This window comes from Acartia tonsa, chromosome 3 (assembly GCF_053477335.1).
Source record: "Acartia tonsa isolate MP-2025a chromosome 3, ASM5347733v1, whole genome shotgun sequence".
Taxonomy (NCBI): domain Eukaryota; kingdom Metazoa; phylum Arthropoda; class Copepoda; order Calanoida; family Acartiidae; genus Acartia; species Acartia tonsa.
Window position 1 is genome coordinate 6,814,306 of NC_137262.1, and position 19,626 is coordinate 6,833,931.

Genomic DNA, 19,626 nt, shown 5'->3' on the forward strand with positions numbered 1-19,626 from the left:
CAAATAAAATTGTGCATAATTATCAAAAGGCTTTTTAAAACCAGATGTGGCTTGCCGTATAAAAAGTAGGCTCTTTTTTTCATTTTAAGGGATAAAAGGACGGTCAATTGGACGTTTTTTTTTATGATTCTTTAATTAAAAACAATAATACTTTGTAGATTTCTTTTTCTTTGACACTTAATATTTGTTAATGTTCGTTTGTTTAATTGTATAATTTGCATTGCTCGCTTTAAGGGTGATGCTATTCTTATTTTTTTAAAAGCGAAGCTTTTTTATAATTAGGGTCGGTCAGTCATTCCGTAACGAATAGCTTTTTTTCGTTAATTAAGGCATGTTAGAATTGTCCTATCGATTTCAAACTTTGCATGGTGATTCCTGTAGTAGTTAGGTACGATTTAGAAAGCGTAGCAACTCTATAGTCATTACCAGAATGTCCGAATGTGATGATTTCTTTTACTTTTTTAACAACTAATTTTTATGTGATCTAATAATCCGATTTATGTAATTTTTGGTATACAGATTCCTGGGACAACAAAGTACAATATTATAAGGGAAGCAACTCTATAATCAAGTCCTAAAAATGTAAGTATGTCCATATACATTATTCTGTATCAAGCAGTTTTTCAACAAATTTACTTACAATTTTGCTTCGACTCTTATTCTGATTATTATGTTCTGACACTATACAAGTGTTAATGTCCGTTTGTCCTACCGTTTCAGTGCTTCGCTTTTATGGGTGTTGTCATCCTTGTTTTTATGATCTTAGCCATCGAATCGAAAGAATTAAATAAAATCAGCTAGCTATTATAAGATTGTCAATCAACCCTTGATTAAGACTTAATAATCTAAATCCGGCTTAGATGGTTTATTTATGATTTACATCTTATTTATAGCAACATGCGATTTACTTTTATGAGTACATTTAGGTTTGAGTCCTAACTCAGAATTAAGTAGTTATACTCTAAACCTGCAATAGATTTAAAATATACGTGGATATTATGACAGTGGGAAAATTATCGACAATCTAGGTTGCTATTTCCCCTGTCATTTAATGGACAGTTCGTTTCTCCAGTAAGATGGGAGGGATAGGGTAAAGGGGGTGGGAGGAGGGGATTGTTATTTTGGCCCGCTACAAGTTAAGTTATATTTTATTAGAGAAAATAATAATCTGGTGTAAGATCCAAGTAATGATAAATCCATTAATCCAACATAATTGTAAGCCAGGTAAGTGAAGAAAACAGACATATATAACTACTTTGTTAGGACTTCTAGAAAAGGTTGTGCCATCAAAGATTCATTTTCTGTATTTCAATGGTAAGGTCAAGAGACAAACCAGTCTATTTGCTGACTTCAAAATATGGCTTTTATGTATATTACCTTATTATTTATTCATAATGAATACATAAGATCAAAACAAATTTTAAAATCTTTTTAAATTCTAAATTTTGTCATGAAAACTGTCAAAAACATGATGATGTTAACAAAATTATGTACATATATATAAAAGACAAGAAAAACGTTATATAAAATAACAGTATTGATATGTTTTTTCATGTTTCTCCATTTGTTTCATGACTTCCATGTGGCATCAAGCTTGGAGCCTGGTTTCATGACTTCCATTTGGCTTCGAGCTTGGAGTCTGGTTTCTTTTTGTTTTCCATTCCTCTCTCTATATTTGCTAAACTCAAGCCTCTGTTTAAATTATTGTATTATCATATTTATCCCTATATAAGAGTAACAGGATCTAGCTAACCGCTGAATCAATATGGTTCTCATTTTCAATGTACAGGGTGCGGCACATAAATCGAGACATTTTTTAATTTTTAAAGAAATGAACATAAAATCGTCAATTTTAAAGATTTTATTGAATTTTAAAAACTGGGAAGCACAATAGGTATATGACTAGTAGATTATTCAACAAAATCGCCGCCAGCCTCAATCATCGCCTCTACCGGCCTCCTCAACCGCCGGCAGGTCCAGGTCAAAATGTACCTGTCCAAGCTGGCGTAGTTCTTCTTTATAGTGGCAATGAGGGAGGTCTTTGTGGTATGGTCACGTCTATTGGTGCATGCTTCAAAGTAGCCCTAGTCCCAAAAGTCCATTGAATTAAGATCGGGCTGCTGGAAGGCCACATTTCCTTAGGAACATGAGTAACCGCCAAATTAACAAAATCCATGTTTTTGCTCTCATTTGGGCTAGGATTTAGCTGTAGTGGACTTTAAGTACTCAAAATGCGTGTCTTGATGAGCTTAAGACACACACAAAATTTTGGGTCAAATTTCCAACTCCTTCCCTGTCGGGCCCTACTGTTTGTGGTTTCTTAAGGCTCAAAATCTTGAAAAATCGACCTCATTTCGGCTAGGATTGAGCTTAAATGGATTTAAACACGCCAAAATGTGTGTCTCATTGAGCCTAAGACACCCACAAAATTTGGGGTCAAGATTCCAACTCCTTCCCTGTCGGACCCTACGTTTTGTGATTTTGCGCATTAAACCACCGGCGCATTTGGAATCTGCCTTGTTGAACATATGCGCGGCCAGCTCGGTGTACACGTCTATCTTCGTCCAAAGATTTTTTTGTGCTAAAAGGTCATTACGTAAGCTTTCTATAGTGGGGTCAAACGTCCTGATTGGTCAAGTAGTTTTGGCGCCATGGCCGTTTAAAAATTGTCTCGATTTATGTGCCGCACCCTGTAGATTCTCAAAGGTTCCGGGAAGGTTTACAACTATTTTGGAGGAGGATACCACAACCCTCTCAAGAGAAATCGCCCTAGTAGCCGCTAGTCTTAACCAAAAAGATATTTATTGCATTTACAGGTTTCGTGATTTTTCAAAAAAAATACAGTGGAGCTACTTTGTAATTAAAGTTCTAAAATGTCCGTCAGAAACTTTTTTTTTCTTAGTTGCAATTCAAGATATGAGCATAAATTTTTCTGTATATATTCCCCTATGACAATTGAGCATCTACTCTATGAATACTTTTTTTATGTATGTCTGTTCAACATTTCAAAATATTAAATAGATTTTGTCATACTATTACATAAAGTAGTAAGGATTTTATTGTCTGTAGCTTTATATTTTGATAAAAACTTAACCCATTGAGTACTTCATTCTATGTCCCAGGGTGGTTTAAGGCTGGCAATTTAATTTTTAGATTTAAGTCTTAGGATGGTTTTAGTATATTTATTTACTTTTCCTACCCCTTAGAATACAGAGCCCCTAGATATAAGGAAACTTCCACTAGTTACTGTAAATAATAATATAATTAATTTCCTGTTGTCTGGTATGATAAAGAATCCATAGATACAGAACAGGAAAGCATTGATTGAGAACCAAAAGAAGCATCCTCTTACTCCTACCCATCTAAATAATAATGTTTTTTTTTTAAATAGTTGAAATAGATAAAAACAGAAGAGCTTATTATAAAATGAATTTTATTTGTTGAAGAATAATCGGATCTAGTACCAGGGGCGTCCAAGCTATTTTTTTTTTTTGGGGGGGGGGTAATCCCCACTTTAACCCCCCCCCCCTTGGACGTCTTTTTCTAATACAGTTCACGGTAAAATGTTCCTGGTAACGACTGTCAACAAAAATCTTTTGTTGGTTAAAATTCTGAGCAAGCATAATCTATACGTTCAACCGTTTGGCCGTTAGCAGCCTATAAAGTTCATATATATATATATATTTGGAGATAATCGTTAACAGGAACATTTTACGGTGAGCTGCACTTGACCCAAATAATCATTACATATCATCTCGTATCATGGTTATTTGTCTGTCCAAATTAGAAAATCTACTCTTATTGTAGTTCTTCTCTTGGCAAGTAAACTAAGCTTTTTAAATAGAGGGAAACATTTTTGTTTAACTACGATTAACAACCTTTATAATTTGAATAACTTACCCTAACAGATGAGGATATATGAAAGATTGAAGGGCATTTCCTCCTGTTGCAAAACACATTACTGTCCCGTTACCCAAGGATCTAAATAACATATTAAAATAGGTTGCGTGATTATATTTTTATTCATAGCGACATTAACATATTTTTTGAGTTCTTAACAGAATAGCATCTACAAGAAATTGTTAAAGGTATTGAAAGGACATCTTTAATTAAATGGATGTTTACCCCCCCCGCAAAAAAAATGTTGTGCATGAAATACATAGGATTACCCATCCAAACCTTTGAAACCCCTCATTTTATACTCCCTCCTCCTCTAATTTAAAAGCTTGGACGTCCTTGGCATTCTTAATTCTAAGGTAATTGACCTGATAGCTGTAGGATAAACTTCCGCAGTAATAAGATGAAGAACCGGATTGACACCGAATGAGTGGGCCATGAACATGATCAGAACAAAGGGAAATGGGAGGTATCCAAGCCAGCTAGGACTCTCACTGAATGTCTCTCTGAAAAGATAAAAGTGAAGACATACAATTGTATATGGTTAAAAACTTTCAAAAATCATACTGAAAAATATTATGTAGCCAAAAGTCTTAAAGACAACCAACCTTTTGATGAGACGACCTTTGTCTGCAGGTACACCTGTTTCATGAGAATTTTTATTCTCATCTTATTTTTTTTATTAACCTAACCTATTACTGTATGCAAGGGTTTACCCAACTTGACAAATAGTATTCAAAGAAAGTGTATTTTAAAAGTACCATAATGTTATTTCTGTACACTTTGTACTTCTAAATAGATGTACTTTATGTACTTTTGTACTATACCTGTAGAGTGTTAGTCCAGCCAGACACAAAGTACACATGGAAAGGGTGAAAGCACTTCCACATAAAATATATTTTCTGTTTCCTTTCTTCAAAGCCATGGATGAAAACACTCCAAATAAAATCCTAAAGTGGTTAAATTGTGCAGATGCATTTGATAAACTTTAGCAGTCTTTTAGTAGGAATGTACTAGAAATTTCTCATTAAAAGTTTAGTAGTAGCGCAGCTATAATTTTGTCCGTCCTTCCATCAGTCCTTATAACTTTTGGATAATGTGTAAATCTGCCACAAAAGCTAGACATTAAATATTTTTAAGTTTTTCGTAAATATATTTCATATCTTTCTTTCCTTTTCTTTATCTCTCTCTTTCTATGATAACTGAACATCTTCCTCTATAACCACTTTGTCCTTCTCTCACTGATTTTATTTGTGTTTATGGATATGTCATCCTTGTTTTAAAATTGTATTCAATGAGATACTGTTATTATAATTAATATGAAAAGTATTTTACTTGATAAATTCTTTTCATTTGTCTTAATTCTTAATTCTTTATATTATACTAGCAGCTTCGCCCCTAGCCTCTAGGGGCTTTGCCCCAAGAGATGGTAAAAAAAGTGTAAGGTGAAATTTTTAAAAAAAAATATTCCACAAAGGAAATCTTCTCCAAAGGACCAAGGATATTTATTACAAAAAAAATGGGGGGATTTTTTTTTGTTTTTTGGGGGGTTGGGGGTGTCCCACCCCCCAAGAAAATAGTTTAAAACCACCACAGGACCAATAGGTATATACCCTGAAGAGTAGAATCCAATCGGTTCAGTGGTTACCGAGATCTTAAGGGACAGACAGACGGACAGACATCAAGCTACTTTGTATTATAGATAAATACTAGCGGCTACGCACCTAGAGGCCTCTAGTGGCACTTTAAATGTTTGATTTCTTTTTAAAAAATAATAAGTAACTTTTCTATGATACCTATCTATGTTGCGTTACAGTCTATGATTAAAATTTTTTTTTGTGATTTCTCTTGGGAGGGTGGTGGTACACTCCTCCAAAATAGTTATAAACCTTCCTGGGACCTATGAGAAGCAACCCTTTTAAGGAGAACCCTATCGGTTCAGCGGTTAGCGAGATCCTTCGGTACAAACAAACAGACAGACAAAAACACATCCTGTTACTTTATTATAAGGATTATATTAGATAATGTTTGTACCTGGTGGCACCGACCAAAACAGGAGCCAGTCGTGGATCAAACGACAGATTTGCATCCTTAAAAGAATAATCTAAAAACAATGATGACAACATCCCTAAAGGCGAAGCTTGACAATTAAGAGACAAACGAACATCGGCAAATATTATAAAGTAAAACTTGTTAAATTGATATGCAGACTGTCTGGTTATGCTTAATGAGTTGCTACGCTTTCTAAATTGAACCTAACTGTTAGAGGAATAACCATGCTTTGCTTAGTTTGATTTTAATATACCATTCTTAAATGCCTAAAATAATGATAAGAGCTATCCGTTACAAACTAACAGACATACAGACGACCCTAAATATAAAAAGCTTTGCTTCTAAAATATTTTTCAAAAATATTCAGCAATTTAACGTATTTGTCAGATTAAAAGTTCCTGTGATGCATGTTAGAAGGACTTTTTAGAGCAGCTTTTAAGAAAATTTAACGGCTGAATCTGTATTTTTATTTTGTATACCTGGAAAATATTGATCATGAAGATGACCAGAGCAGAGATGCCAGTATATTGTGCCCAGAAAAACATGACACCTGTACACAGCTGCAGTTTCAGAAATTTCATGGAAAATATTATTGACAACACACTCTCACCATTCACTCCATTCTCCTTAAGCATAAAAAAATTTTTTAGAATTAATATTTCATAACAGCTTAAATCATTAAAAATGCTTTGTTAATGTCAAGTTGCTTTTAAGAAGAAAAAAGAAATATTTTAGATATTTTTTTATGTGTAGTTTTTTTGAAGGTTTCACAAATTGGATCATAGATTATCCTATAATGTAAAGTAGTAAGGTTTTATTTATCTAAAGCTTAAAATCTCGGAAATTTCTGGTGCACACAGGTTGTACTTTTCAGAGAACTTTTATAAATGTACTTGTGTTGGTTTAGGGTATTTTCCTGACCTACCCCACACCCCCCTAGAGGCTAGGGTTAAAGCGACTATTTTTTAATAACAATGTCGAAAATATAAAGTAGTTTACCTCAATATTTTCTTGTCTTTTCTTGATCATATCATCCAGTTCTGGCTTGATATCATATTCGGAACCTCGATACCAACGCAATACTTTCTCTGCATCAACCTAAGTATTTATAGTTGTGAGATAGGGAAACTAAGCTTGCTACAACTTGTTTTGCATCTTTTTACCAGCACAAACTTCTTTACAGAGACTTACTTTGTTTAAAAAGTTTATGATTTTATTTATAAGCTACGTGACAAAATACAATTTGTAAAACAATTTTGAAAAGTATAATGTTATGAAAGTAACTTTGACGTTATATCATTTAAGTTTAAATACACAAAACAAATAATCATGTAAAAATAATAAAACACGTTTAGAATAAACATTGTATAAAAATCAACAATTACCTTTTTGTCATGTTGAACTAGCCAATAGGGAGATTCCTGAAAAATATTTAGAAAATATGTAATGTATTAATTTGGATTTTTTCAAATCATGCATAATAAAATCATTTTACAATTAGATGTCATATATTTATAGACGATTGTCTGCGGAGAAGAAAGTGAACAACTAATGCCTTTCTTTTGCTGACCTGTACAATTACATTTAAAATTAATGCTTTAATTTGATTTTCAATTTCGATGACGTTTTCTATAGAATATCTATTTTAAAATTCAATAATAAAATTTCTCGTAATTATTCGAATCCGGTGGACAGGAACCGGTTCTCATCCAAACGAAAAAACTATGTCTAGCATCGTATTATATCCAGTTTTCTACGAATATAGAAATGTACAATCATAAGATTAAAACCAGTTTTTTTAGCCGGTGCCTCCGGCACCTCGGGGCTAAAAAAACTAGTTTTAATCTTATAATTGTACATTCTATATCCGCGGAAAGCCGTTTATAATACGATACGAGAAATAACTATTCTCGTATTCATTCGAATCCGGAGGATAGGAACCGGTTCTCATCCATACGAAAAAACTATGTCTAGCATCGTATGATATCCAGCTTTCTACGAATATAAAAATGTACAATCATAAGATTAAAACCATTTTTTTTAGCTGGTTCCTTCGGCAACTCGGGGCTAAAAAAACTAGTTTTAATCTTATAATTGTCATTCTATATCCGCGGAAAGCCGTTTATAATACGATGCGAGAAATAACTATACCTTAATGAAAGCCATTGATATGAAGGTAAGAATAGGTTCTGCAACTAAAATCCAACTTATAATTCTCCATGAATCAAACAAATATCCTTAAAAAATTTAAAAAGAATAAAAATACCAATTATATCTTGTCTATGATCAGAATAGCATCAGAAAAAAAGCAATTAATTCTTATACCGCTAAAAGAACAAGGATGACAACATCCATAAAAGCAAAGCTTTGAAACGTTAGGACAATCGAACATTAACACTTGTATAGTGTCAGAGCTGAATAATCAGAATATAAATGTAGAAACGTCGAACTAAACAAAATTGTAAGTAAATCTGCTGAAAAACTGCTTAAATACAGAATATTGTTAAACGACATACTTACATTTTTAGGACTTGATTATAGATATGCTTCGCTTATAAAAATGTACTTTGTTGTCCTAAGAATCAGTATTCCAAAAATCAGACCAATCGGATAATTTTATCACATAAAAATTTGATGTTAAAAAAGTTAAAAAGTAACATGTTTAAAATGGACGTACAGACTTTCTGGTAACGATTATAGAGTGGCCTCGCTTTCTAACTCGTACCTAACTCCTACAGGAACCATGATGCAAAGTTTTAAATCGATAGGACAATTCTAACATGCCTAAATTAATGATAAGAGCTATCCGTTACAGACCCTAATTATAAAAAAGCTTCGCTTTTAAAAAGGGATAGATAGCAAGGAGATTCATTTAATATTTAGGTTAAAACATAAAATGAGAGGAATAAAGGTCTAATAAATACCAATAAGAATAGAAATAAGAATTGAATAATAATATAGTATGAAATCTTTGAATGAGAAAGAGAGAAAAAAGATAATTTATAGTCAAAACTGCGCAGATACTCGATAAAATGCGGTTATTCTAAAGTATAGACTGCAAAAATATTTCTACTTTCAAAATAATTTATTTATAGAATAGATTACCTAATAAGTAGGCAATAAACATGCCAAGAGATAATAACATAGAAGGCCAAACTCCAAGTGTTCCGCGAATAGACGGGTGTACAACCTAAAATTTATATAATATACAACACAGATATTAGAGAAGCTAATGTATAGGTCATGTTTATCTGTCAGTCTTTCAGTCGGCAGCTCTAATCTTAACTTCCTTAAAATTCATAGGTTTTCTCTTTGCTCTGTATTTCAAAAAAAGTTCTCTCAATAGTTGGAACTTTTACTAAATCTTGATTGTAATGCACAATGAAGCAGTGTCCAAACCTTTCCACCATAAATTTAAATCTACAGAAGAGTAAATTTTAATCATAATTAGGTGTATAATTATATACTGTACATCAATTTATCTTCGATTGTCTTATCCCTTAAGATCCCTGATTTGATCATCTTTGTTCTGTTGTAAGAACAAGACTAAACAAGTACAAAAATATTATAAACCTCCGAAACCAAAACATTTGCACAAGGATACCCCAACCAAGATCCAAATGAGACCATACTCCGACCTGAAATAAAATTGGAAAGGTTAAAAATCAAAACAAATAGCAATCTAATTTACAATGGGTCTTTTGATGAAATGTGTTTTTTTAATAATTATGGTTTTATTTGTGGTATAACCATTTTTAAAAGCGAAGCTTTTCTATAATTAGGGTCGGTCCGTCCGTCCGTCTATCCGTCCGTAACGGATAGCTTTTTTCGTTAATTTAGGCATGTTAGAATTGTCCTGTCGATTTCAAATTTTGCATGGGGATTCCTTTAGTAGTTAGGTACGATTTAGAAAGCGTAGCAACTCTATAATCATTACCAAAATTTCCGTATGTCCATTTTAAACATGTTGATTTTTTTACTTTTTTAATAACAAATTTTTATGTGATCTAATCATCCGATTAATCTGATTTTTGGTATATTGATTCCTGGGACGACAAAGTATAATGTTATAAGCGAAGCAACTCTATAATCAAGTCCTAAATATGTAAGTATGTCCATAAACATTATCCTGTATAAAGCAGTTTTTCAACAAATTTACTTACAATTTTACTTCGACTCTTATACATTTATAATCTGATTATTCAGTTCTGACACTATATAAGTGTTCATGCCCGTTTGTCTGTCCTACCGTTTCAGTGCTTCGCTTTTATGGATGTTGTCATCCTTGTTGTAATAATATCTTAATAACTAAAACATGAACCTATTCTGGTTAACTTTAAGGTTTACAAGATATATGTAAGTATTGTGATTAAAAAGTTGTTTCTTTTCTGTGTTTGTTTTATAAACAAGGATGACAACATTAATAAGTAGCGAAGCACAAAAAACTTAGATGGACAAACAGACAAAGTTAGTTATGTTGAGTTGTCTTAAAAATAGTAAAAAGTAAATGAATAGAGATAATATGTAACTAAAAAAATACAAAATAACGAAAGCCTTTTTTTAAAAAGTATTTTTTTATGAACGACAGACAGATGGAAAAACTGACTGGTTGGAAGTGAATTATAGAGTAGCTTCGATACTAAAACAAGTGCATATATACATTTACCTGCCAACAAAAGTGGAAACGATGAAGCAGTAGCCATTAAAATATGACCTAAAAATATAAAAGTTAGTCTCATATTTTAGTTATATATGTTGACTCAGTTTTAAAATAAACTTCATAAACAATAATTTGCATTTAAAATAGTTTAAACATTTTTTTCCATAATTCAAAGAACATATAATTTTCTAATTTACCCGCTAATAAAGGAATGCAAGCTGCCATAGCAATCGTCCGCCTTCCAAACTAAAACACATTTTAAAAATATTTTGTAATTTTCAAATGAAAAAAATCTGTTTTAAAACACAATTACCAAACATGTCTTGGCACGGCCGTGCATAAGCTTCACAATTAAACCCGCATGTGTGCAAAAAGAAATGCGAAAAGATGGATTGTCTGTTAAGGAAAACGTTTGGACATCGATGTGAATTTCAATTTTATAATATGACGATTTGAATGAGGCTTAAACAGTAAACACGGCCTGTTACAAAGATGCTGACTAATTTGAGAGTCAGCAATTGATTCTTAATTTTTTATAACACTATTCGAACACAGTAATAGTGTCTGACTGATTATGACGTAACAAAAAAAAAATTAGCCAATGAGAGGCCGTTATTTACCAATGGTAAAATTTATAGTGGCCTCTCATTGGCTATTTTTTTTTGTTACGTCATAATCAGTCAGACACTATTACTGTGTTCCACTATTCGATTAAAATAAATAAAGCTCTGAGTTCATAAAGTTGGAATGGTAATAGGATAAGAATAGGCACCTAATATTAATTAATTTGATTATTATATACTCACCCTGTCACTTAGTAATCCACCACAAAGGGAAGTTGGTATGGCAATGATCAGAAAAACTGTAGCTAAAATTTATACAAAATGTGAAATAGATAACCGTTAAGATATAGTATGGCTAGATTCAGTTAAATTGTATTTAAGTGTATTAATTTAATTAAATTAATAAACGAGTATATTAAACCCAAAAAACTATAACTATTTGTGGTGGGGAATCTCCAATTGGCCCTAAAAATAAGCCCCGCTTTCCATTTTTTCAAACTTTTTTATTTAAATTTTTAAAACTAAGTATGGAGTTAAATTTCCCGTACCCTTCCCTTTACTGCTACTAGAGGAAGGGATGGCAAAATAAAAACCACGTGGTTTTAATCAAGTGGTTTAAACCAAAAAAAAAGCTAAAAAAACCAAAAAAACCAAGGTGGGATGGTTTAAATGTTTTTTTTAATACAAAGGCCTATCTTTCCAGTTATATCCTTATAATAAAGTATGTAAAGTAAAGGATGTTTGTATGTGTGTTTGTATGTTTGTATCAAAGGATCTCGCTAACCGCTGAACCGACTGGGTTCTCCTTAACAGGGTAGCTTCTCATAGGTCCCGGGAAGGTTTATAACTATTTTCTTTGGGGCCGGGACACCCCCAACCCCCCCTCCGAAAATTTTTTTAAAAAAACTTTTTAACTAAATTTAAAAATGAGGGGGGGGGGAACCCCCCCTATAAAAAAAAATGTTCGCCCCCCAAAAAAATTTTTTTTTTACTTTTTCTTACAAAATATAAAATAAAAAATTCAATTATTAAATTCGACTCTCTCCTCCTCAAGTGCCCCTAGAGGCCTCTAGGGCCCTAGCCGCTAGTCTTTTTATAATGTAAAAAATACAGTCAAAAACATAAATACCTAATTCAAAATTCTTTTAATAGTTTAAATCTTTATACTATACTAAATTAGAATACTTTAATTTGGATATTATTAAAAAAACCAAAAAAATTAATAAAAAAACCAAAAAAACCTGATTTTTATTAATAAAAACCAATAAAAACCGGTTTAAACCAAAAAAAAAACACACTGGTTTGATCTTTTTTAAAAAACCCTGTTTTTTTCCCATCTCTGACTAGAGGCCTCTAGAAGCGTAGCTGACATAATAAAAAATCAATATCCAAACTTACCGAGCCAAGAGGCTGTTTTAAAATCCGCTACAATATCCGGATCATGCTTGATTATCAGAGGAATAATACTGGATGAAAGTGCCACATTTGACCCCACGGAAATTGACAAGGTTCCAGCGGCTAACGAAGCTAAAGCCTAGATAAAATTATAATTATATTGCTTACATTGTTACAAAGTTCATCTAGGGACACTGTATTCGAAGATGCACAAAGGGGCTAAAAAATAGCTTAAAACCATTCCAAGACTATAAAAATAAAATAGCCTAAAAATTTCACAGAACTTGTGTAAAGGTTACCTAAATTGGAGAACCCAATCGGTTCAGAAGTTATTGAGATCTTAAGCTTCAGAAAAAAAACCTTATTTCTTCATATATCACGATTAAAATGAGTTAAAGGGTCATGTTAATATTCACAACAAACTTTAGACATATAACTTTAATAGTAGCAGAGAAAATGAGAAAAAAATTTTCAAAACATAATCATAATGTTTCACTTTAGACGGACGGACAAAGATAGTTATAGAATAGTAGCTCAGCATGGGAATAATTTTTCTATCTTGTATAGAAGCCGAGAAAATTTCTACCTGAGTAGTTATCCTCATGCTTTTATCTTTTGGATCTTGTGTTACTTGTTTGTGTGAATCAACAACAACCATTGTAGAGTTGGGACTGTCTGAACCAATTAGGACTTCTGATTCCTGTACGCATACCAAAATGATAATATTAGCTGCAAATAGGTTTCAAAACTTTCTCAAAATAGGTTTGGCCACCTACTATACTACCTCAAATATATATATGGAATAGTTATTTCTCGTATTCATTCGAATCCAGTGGATAGGAACCGGTTCTCATCCATACGAAAAAACATCGTATTATATCCAGCTTTCTACGAATATAAAAATGTATCATAAGATTAAAACCGGTTTTAATCTTATAATTGTACATTCTATATCCGCGGAAAGTTGTTTATAATACGATGCGAGAAATAACTATTATCGCATCGTATTATAGACAGCTTTCCGCGAAAAGTAAAAAAAAAATTATAAGATTAAGAATTGGCCCCCTAGCTAACAAAACTATGATTTTTTATGATTTTTGTTTTAATATTTGTGGGAAATTTTCTACAATACGGTGCTATACATGATTTTTCAGTATGGCTGAGAACCGTTTCTAATCCAGCAGGCATTAATCGGTTACGAAGCCATAATGGAAAAAAATAGTTAGCATTATAAAATCTGAATGCAAAAAAGCATAACTTATTTATAGACATAAGAAAATACATTTTTTGCAGCGCAGCTACCCAATAATCATTGGTATACGTTCCTGTGTGTTGGTGGCGGTGACGAGGTTTACAGAGTCCTCGCTCAAGCTCTTCTTGATGCATTGGCTCCGACTCCTGGTAGGTAAAAGGAATTAATTTATGCTGTCAATGCCTTTTTATAGACTTTAAAAAATCACAGTGGTCTACTTTAGTGGATTTTCAAAAAAGATTTCGAGGATTTTTTGTGAGTGTTTTTTAAAATCGCGAATCCATTTTAAAATTGGTATGATTGGTTTGAAAGCTACAAAGGACACAGCCCAAAGTGACTCAAAAATCAGCCATATGACGTCATAAAAATGAGGGATTATCTATCTCTTTTTTAGGTGTTTTCTTTACAACTTCTCCGCTCAACTTCCTTATTTTTATGACGTCATATGGCTGATTTTTGAGTCACTTTGGGCTTTGTCCTATGTAGGGAGGAGGGAGGGGGTGGCCCGTGGGGGGGGGGGGGTGGCAGAGAGGTTAAATTATGTATTTCAAGACACAAAACTATGTAAGCATAAACCTTTCGATATAATTCCTTACGATAAAATATAAAGGTAAAAATGAAATAAAATATCAATTCTTTTTTTATGTTATTTTTATTTCAATAATTTATCACTGTGTTTTAAGGACAATGTAAACTTTTTATATGTGGTATAGCTTCTCATTGAATAAGCTTATATAAGTCAGTATAATCATTTTCCTATTTCAGCAAAAATAGAATTTAATATTTAAAGCAAATATTTTTTTCCGCGGGTAAATTGTCAAGGAATAGCCTAAAACCAGTAAAAGACCATTACATTAGATTACTTTTTTTTTTATAAGTTTAGATGACGTTCTAATATCTTGAATATAACCACTTTTGTTAAATTGAAATCGGATGTAAATTTTTTTCATTATATACATTTTATCCTGTTAAATTGATCTTTTGGAAGTGTTATTCCTTGTTTTTTGCCTATTCGGAATTTTCCATATGTTGTATATGGACCACAACAGAGGTTTTAAAGAAAAAACATATCATTGATCCTTATTTAAGGTTAGGTTAGGTTAAGTTAACTAAAAGTTAGTAGATAAGGAATACCCCCACAGGTGCTAAAAATGCATTTTTCCAACAATTAAATTAGGGAAGGGGTGATTTGTGTTTCATAACTAGATTTTAGTAAAAGAAACACATATTCTTTTTTTTAATAAATTCTAAGTCATGTATTGAAAACTAAAAGTACAGTCCAAGCCAAATGTTTTTAAATGTAGCTTCTCCATAATTCTATTTAATAGCATTTGCGCCACTAGCAACTGAGGGCTCTTGAATTCAAATCGTAAATAAGTACAAAACCACCTAAAGGCAGAAATCTAAAAATAAAATCGCCTAAAACCATCCTGGGGCCTATGTAAGGTTTCCCTAACAAGGATGACAACATCCATAAAAACGAAGCACTGAAACGGTAGGACAAACGGACGTTAACACTTGTATAGTTTCAGAACTGAATAATCCTAATATAAATGTATAAGAGTCAAAGCAAAATTGTGAGTAAATATGTTAAAAAACTGCTTGATACAGGATAATGTTTATGGACATACTTACATTTTTAGGACTTGATTATAGAGTTGCTTCGTTTATTACATTATACTTTGTTGTCCCAGGAATCAATATACCAAAATTCAGATCAATCGGATAATTAGATCACATAAAAATTTGATGTTAAAAAAGTAAATAAATCATCATGTTTAAAATGGACGTACGGACATTTTGGTAATGATTATAGAGTTGCTACGCTTTCTAAATCGTACCTAACTGCTAAAGGAATCACCATGCAAAATTTGAAATCGATAGGACAATTCTAACATGCCTAAATTAACGAAAAAAGCTATCTGTTACGGACGGACGGACGGACGTACGGACGAACGGACCGACCCTAATTATAGAAAAGCTTCGCTTTTAAAAAGAACGACTCAATCAGTTTAGTAATTAAGCTGCAGACCAAAAATCCTTACTACTTTATATATAAAAGATATTATTCAACAGGGAATAAGTTGTAAATTAAAGATTTTCTAAAATTCTATATTGCTTTAAATAATTCTAAATTGAATATTTAGTTGTAGTACCTCTGGAATTACATTATGCTGTCCTTGTTATTTACAATTGTGAAATGTTTTACATTATATAAGAGCGTAAAAAGTAGGTTGCGTTTTAAAGCATTGCATAAAACAGTTTCTTAGGGCTTTGTCCCTAACCTTAATGTAGGTATAATCCTAATAACTTTTTAAAAACGAAGCTTTTCTATAATTAGGGTCGGTCCGTCCGTACGTCCGTCACAGAGAGTTAGGTTAGAATTGTCCTATCGATTCCAAACTTTGCATGATGATTCCTATAGTAGTTAGGTACAATTAAGAAAGCATAGCAACTCTATAAATAATACCAGAATGTCCGTACGTCCATTTTAAACATGTCGATTTTTAACTTTTTTGACAACAAATTTTTGTATGTTAAAATTATCCGATTCTTCTGATTTTTTGAAAACTGATTCCTATTACAACAAGGTACAATGTTATAAGCGAAGCATCTCTATAAACAAGTCACAAAAATGTAAGTATGTCTTTAAATAGTATCATCTATTTATGCAGTTTTGCAACAAATTTTCTTAAAATATTTTTTGTACTGATGCATTAATATTCTGCTAATTCAGTTCTGACAATCTACAAGTGTTAATGTTCGTTTGTCCTTTCATTTCAGAGCTTCGCTTTTATGGATGTTTTCATCCTTGTTTTTGTAATAAATAGAGCAATCTTAACCGGAGTGAGGGGGTTTTCACACTCTCCCAGAAAATAGCTTAAACCAGCCACAGGAATTCCCAAGAAAGCACAATTAATCGGTGGGTGAAATCTTAGGTTGCAGATAGACGGACAGACATCGTTTTACTTTGTAATTTGTATTATAGATATAGAGAAAAACAACTTGTATAAGAATAGATCGAAAATGACAATATCAGTATTATTCATAATCAAGTTAAAAATATCGAGTAGCTTCGAAAAACAAATAGGGATGATATTATGTCCAAGGGGGGGGGGGGAGGGGGGTTGAAGAAGAACTTATGGTGGTGCCGTAACCTTTGCGCACCTGTTGTTGATGAAAGCCCGTAAAGTCCTTACGACCCCCACCCCAATTTAGATTTTTTACCCTTCCACTAAATGAAAAATTTAATCCATTAATTAAGCTTTCTTAGACTAGACAAGCGCAATTTTGATGTAGCGAAGTCACTCCATAATTCACTCTGTCTGTCCGTCAGCCCGTCGGGAAATGCAATTTTCTCGGCTGCTATTGAATATAAACGGCTGAAAATTTTGGTGAAGATTATCATTATCAATGAGCATCAAGTGTATGATTTACTTTGACCGTCAGTCTGTCGGTCATGCATAAATATTTTATTATTATTTCAGAAAGGTTTTGTGATTCATATGAATTGTTGCATGTTTTCTGAACATCTTCTCTATAATTCATTTTGTCCGTTTGTCCTTCAATGGCTTTTTAGTGCTTTGGTACTTAAAGACATTGTCATCCTTGGCTTTATTATATTTTAAACTGTAATATTTTATGATATAATCATCTTATTTTTCTAATTTTTAAAATAATGATTCCTGTGACAAATAGGCAGTGTGACAAAAACAACGCTTCTCTACATATATTTAAGTCTTAAAAAGTAAGTATGTCCGTATTATGTAATTTGAGGGATATTTGATTTAGACCTAAATAGTGTTGAAAATTGTTATTGTCATGATTTATCAATTTTTGTTTGTGCTTCGCTTTTATGAATGTTGTCATCCTTGTTAAAATGACCTCAAACATTTAGACACACTAACAAACAATATGTTTATTTACACTTTACTTCAAAAAAAAAGAAAGGTTGCGTAATTTTAAGAATTTTAAGGATTACTTAAGATAGCATTGGGAGTAATATTCGTTTATTTTTTAATGAAATATATAAAGATATACTTACATTTTTACAATTTCTTTAAACTTGTATTCAGATTGAAATTCAGACTACCATTTCACATTAAAAGGGAATAAAAATTCCTTTAAATCACTATATACATATGGCAATATTATATCAATATCTTGGCAGCTTTTTTCCTTCTCTCTCCAGCAGACAAGGACAGCTTTTTAATGAAGTGTGTCTGCTGCAAACATTTAAAAGTCAATGACTTTCTACATACAACACTCGTATAAAAATAATTGTTTATGTGTGTATGTTTAACATGATAAAAATTATGATGATCTGTTAATTAGCTGTCACATAACTTTTTTGTTGTTTACTAAATAAAGTAAGTAGTCATGAAAAAATTAACTTGATTTAGTTCTATAAAAAAAACATAAAACTTGCACTTTTTCAATAACTTTTATGAAATGACCAAGTTAAGTAATAGATCACACGTACGTCAAATTATGACCACAAAAATATCTGGAAAATTCAACTTTTTATCACTGTTTTTTTTTTTAAATAATTAAAAACACATGAGAATTTAACATAAATCTTGACAATAAGTACAACACATGAACTTATTTATAACAAATAGTACATTAAGTCTTTAACCCTTACAGAGTTTGTCTTAACTGAGTTAATTAAGGGTTTTTATTTTTAGTTTATTTTGTCCCCACCCCTTTTTTCTGAACCAAAAAATTTCACGTCAACCAACTAAGATTATTTAAAGCAAGAGTGGCGCAATAATTATTTATAATTAGGGAGCTTAAGGGTTAAGACAATGGACGATAAATTGATATACACATCCTCAATTATGATAAAACAAAGTTACCCCTTCTTTAAATTTTTGGAACCAACCAATCAAAATTCAATAAAAGTCATGGTCCCACCCTTCCAAGGTTAAAATACGTAAGGAAATTTCCAAAACAAAAAACACATTAAAAAACAGGTGATTTCTTGACATTACCTTCATTTTACATTGCCATATACGTCTAGAAATGAAATAGCCTAAATCCAGTCCATTTCGGGACATATATAAAGCTTCCCTAAAATGTACTAAATCAAATCGTAAGCTTCAGAAAAATGTGTCATAAATTTTCTCTTAAAAATGAACATTTCTAATTAAATATCTTTCCTAAACACCTTTAATTATGCACGTAACCTTATCAGAGGAAGGGAGGGGACATTGGAAGGTGAATTTCTATATCCAAGGTTTTACAACTATGTTATATTATTCGTAGCCCGTATGCTCCAAACTTTGGGTACTTTTATTGAACGTTTATTTGTTTTAAAATTGTATTTAGTGGACAAACCTAAGAACCATTTATTGTAATATTCAGAAATTAGAAAATTTTGTTTACTATTATTGGGGATTGTCTCATCACTCAAGATCCCTAAGTAGTCAGACAGACGGACATTTTGATAAGAAGAAAAGAGAAGATTAAATTTGTCGGCTTATTTGAGACGGACAAATCTTTTTTCATAAAAGCTATTCTACTAAAGTGGGAGTAGATAGAGAAACAAGTAACTCGGTCCAGAATTTTGTAAACTTTGAAAAGGGACTTTTACCTAAAGAAAAACTTTTCTGTCAAGTCAAAATCATTGCTGTTTATTTTCTGTAGAATAATTTAATGTTATTTTACTTAACAGGGAAATACTGCAAATGCCAGAAAAAAAACTAAATACAAATTTGTGTACTTTTCAAATTAGCCGTTTTAGAGATCTTTCTGTACATGCTCTTACAAATACATCCACTTCTGTATTTTAATGTATAGCTCTA

General features: G+C 31.9%; 1 protein-coding gene across 1 annotated transcript; it reads right to left on the reverse strand.

Moving 5' to 3' along the window:
* Positions 1-1,476: 1,476 nt before the first annotated feature.
* On the reverse strand, positions 1,477-18,026 carry LOC145313168 (facilitated trehalose transporter Tret1-2 homolog). Its single transcript, XM_080152440.1, has 19 exons — positions 17,865-18,026; positions 13,890-13,965; positions 13,154-13,264; positions 12,571-12,706; positions 11,416-11,477; positions 10,807-10,855; positions 10,616-10,663; positions 9,523-9,587; positions 9,055-9,139; positions 8,101-8,186; positions 7,335-7,370; positions 6,949-7,047; positions 6,429-6,575; positions 5,932-5,987; positions 4,725-4,847; positions 4,266-4,403; positions 3,901-3,981; positions 3,273-3,362; positions 1,477-1,692 (listed from the first exon to the last, which is right to left on the reverse strand). Coding segments are annotated over exons 1-19 (1,575 nt in total). The 5' UTR covers positions 17,867-18,026; the 3' UTR covers positions 1,477-1,607.
* Positions 18,027-19,626: the final 1,600 nt, after the last annotated feature.